This window comes from Phalaenopsis equestris, unplaced genomic scaffold (assembly GCF_001263595.1).
Source record: "Phalaenopsis equestris unplaced genomic scaffold, ASM126359v1 Scaffold000949, whole genome shotgun sequence".
NCBI classification, from domain to species: domain Eukaryota; kingdom Viridiplantae; phylum Streptophyta; class Magnoliopsida; order Asparagales; family Orchidaceae; genus Phalaenopsis; species Phalaenopsis equestris.
Genome location: NW_018165388.1, coordinates 102,394 through 104,842, shown reverse-complemented (window position 1 = coordinate 104,842; position 2,449 = coordinate 102,394). Strand labels below are relative to the sequence as shown.

The 2,449-nt window shown below is 34.9% G+C and overlaps 1 protein-coding gene across 1 annotated transcript in view; it reads left to right on the top strand.

Annotated features, from left to right (window-relative positions):
- Positions 1–681: 681 nt before the first annotated feature.
- LOC110032476 (L10-interacting MYB domain-containing protein-like) overlaps positions 682–2,449 on the top strand; it is a 5,940-nt gene continuing 4,172 nt past the window's right edge. Inside the window, exons 1-2 of the mRNA XM_020736124.1 lie at positions 682–2,320; positions 2,404–2,434. Coding sequence (XP_020591783.1) covers positions 1,991–2,320; positions 2,404–2,434 — 361 coding nt within the window. The 5' untranslated portion in view covers positions 682–1,990. The remainder of the gene's footprint in view (positions 2,321–2,403; positions 2,435–2,449) is intronic.

Genomic DNA, 2,449 nt, shown 5'->3' with positions numbered 1-2,449 from the left:
TTCATCTTGTGATTATTTGCTCTACAAAACACAATTGAACTATGTGCAATTTTCTAGAATTTTTTTAATCCGTTTTTTTATTATTTCTCTTAAGTTACTTTCTCTTATTTGACTTAAGAGGTATAGGTTTCTATATTTCTTTTTTGAGCATAGGTGGTACTCGAGTTTTGGGAAACTCTAATAAGCATTCATGTATTTTACACCATGAATATGACTTTCTTGTTAATAGATCAAATCCCTTCTTTTCTTTTGTGGATGTAGTTTTACATTAGCTGAAACATATAAATTTAGGTATTCTCTTTTTTTGGCACTTAAACTCTTTTGTAATTATTTTGTGGTTCATCACATGTGTTTATAGACTGATGTTGTAGTAGCATAAACTTAGGTGTATTATTGTTCCTAATAATTAGTAGTTGAACACATGTTTAAGAGGAATATGATGAACATGAAGTTCTAAATCAAGAAGTTTGATAGCTCAAAGAGTTTAGAGGAGAAATAATATGCGTGGTGCACTAGTTCAACAAGGATGTGTGGGGCATGCTCATAGGGAATACCTTGATGCCTGAAACCACGAGTGAAAAAGACAACATAGATGGATGCGAACACTCTCTTGACAATTAAATTGTGTTTTATAGAGCAAATAATCACAAAAAAATTATGGCTCCATTAGAGGTTGTTTGGTTTGTTGAAAAAAGAATGAAGTGTAAAAATAATGTAATGTATTTGAAATATTTTGAACTTTGTATAATGCAGCTGAACCTTGACATTGAAATTTCTTTATTTTTCATTCTCTGGTTTGATGGAGCCGGGCTTTTGAACTTGATTTCCTGTTTTGGTTGGGTTTGCTGAAGCTGAACCTACAGGAATCCATGTTGATGGTCAATTTGAACTTCATTTCCTTTTTTGCTTGATTTCCTGTTTTGCTTGGGTATGCACCTGCTGATGGAAGATTCTCGTTTCGGATTTAAATATATTTGTTTGAACGCATTGATGTGGTTTGTCTTAAATGGATTTTCTGGATTTAGATTTTTTGTTTTGGTTTGGATTTTCTGGATTTTGTTTGAACACAACAACGTGGTTTGGCTAGTTTCTTGAACACATCAACGTGATTTGGCTTAAATGGATTTTGTACATCAACATGTATGCACCATAAACGTGGGTTTCCTTTGGTTTGGTTTGTTGAAGCTGAACCTTCAAATTGAGGGTCTGATATTTCTTTAGTTTGCTGAAGTCGTTACTTAAATGTAGTTAAAGCTGAACCTTCAGTTTGCTGCAGTCGTTACTTTAGTTTAGTTACTTTAGTTTGCTGAAGTCGTTACTTAAAGCTGAACCTTCAAATTGAGGGTATAATGGAGCCGGGTTTTTTGCAACTATGATAGTTATTATGCTTTGGTTTGCTGAAGTCGAACCTTCACATGTTCAGCAGCCTTCCTGTGCTGTGTATGGATAATATTTATGAGGATTTAAACATTTTGGTATCCTTTTGGTTTGGTTTGTTGAAGCAGAACTTTCAAATTGATAGATTGGATATTTTTATAATTTGCTTTCATGGATACTGATTTTTGGAAGTGTGATGGTTGCTTTGCTTGGCTTTACGAAAGCCGAAACTTCAGATATTCAGCAGCTGCCCTTTACTGTTTATTTATAATATTTCTATGCTTGGGTTTGCTGAAGTACGAATCCGAGGGGCGTGTTGGCAACTGCTACTACTGCATTTCTATGTATGAATGAAGGGGAAGGGAGAAATTTGCAAGTCATTATGTTTTTTTGATGCTTTTGGGAGGGTGTATTGTATGAATGAAAGCTTTGTATCTTCTTATTTAATGCTATAATAAAGTTGTGGCCTCCTTTGCCGTGGATGTAGGTCATTTTGACCGAACCACGTAAACATTTGGTGTTCTTTTTCATTTTTTTTTACTTTCTTTAATCAATTTTTTAATCGAAAACTATATTGTTGTGTTTCATATCTTTGCTTCGTCGTAGTAGTAACATGGCTGGTAAGTCTAAAGAACATGGTTCACCGGCAATCTGGGAAAAGGAAATCAAATTGTTGTTCTGCGACCTCTGTATCAAAGAAATTGAGCTGGGCAATAGACCGACAACCTTTTTCAATAAAGAAGGTTGGAATAGTATCATTAAACATTTTAAAGACTCCACCGGACGGGAGTACGACAGGCTGCAAATGAAAAACAAATGGGATCAACTAAAGAAAGATTGGAAAATTTGGAAGGATCTAAAGCGTGGTTCAACTGGTTTGGGTTGGGATCCAATAAAGCGAACCATTGATGCTTCGGAAGAGTGGTGGGCAGAGAGGCTCGCGGTAAGTAAATTTTATTTTTCATAATTTGTGTAATATACTTCTCTTTCAGGACTGAACAAAATGATTTGGGTTTTTTGTTCCAGGTGGTTCCAGCAGCTAAAAAGTATAAAACATGTGGGATTGAACCTG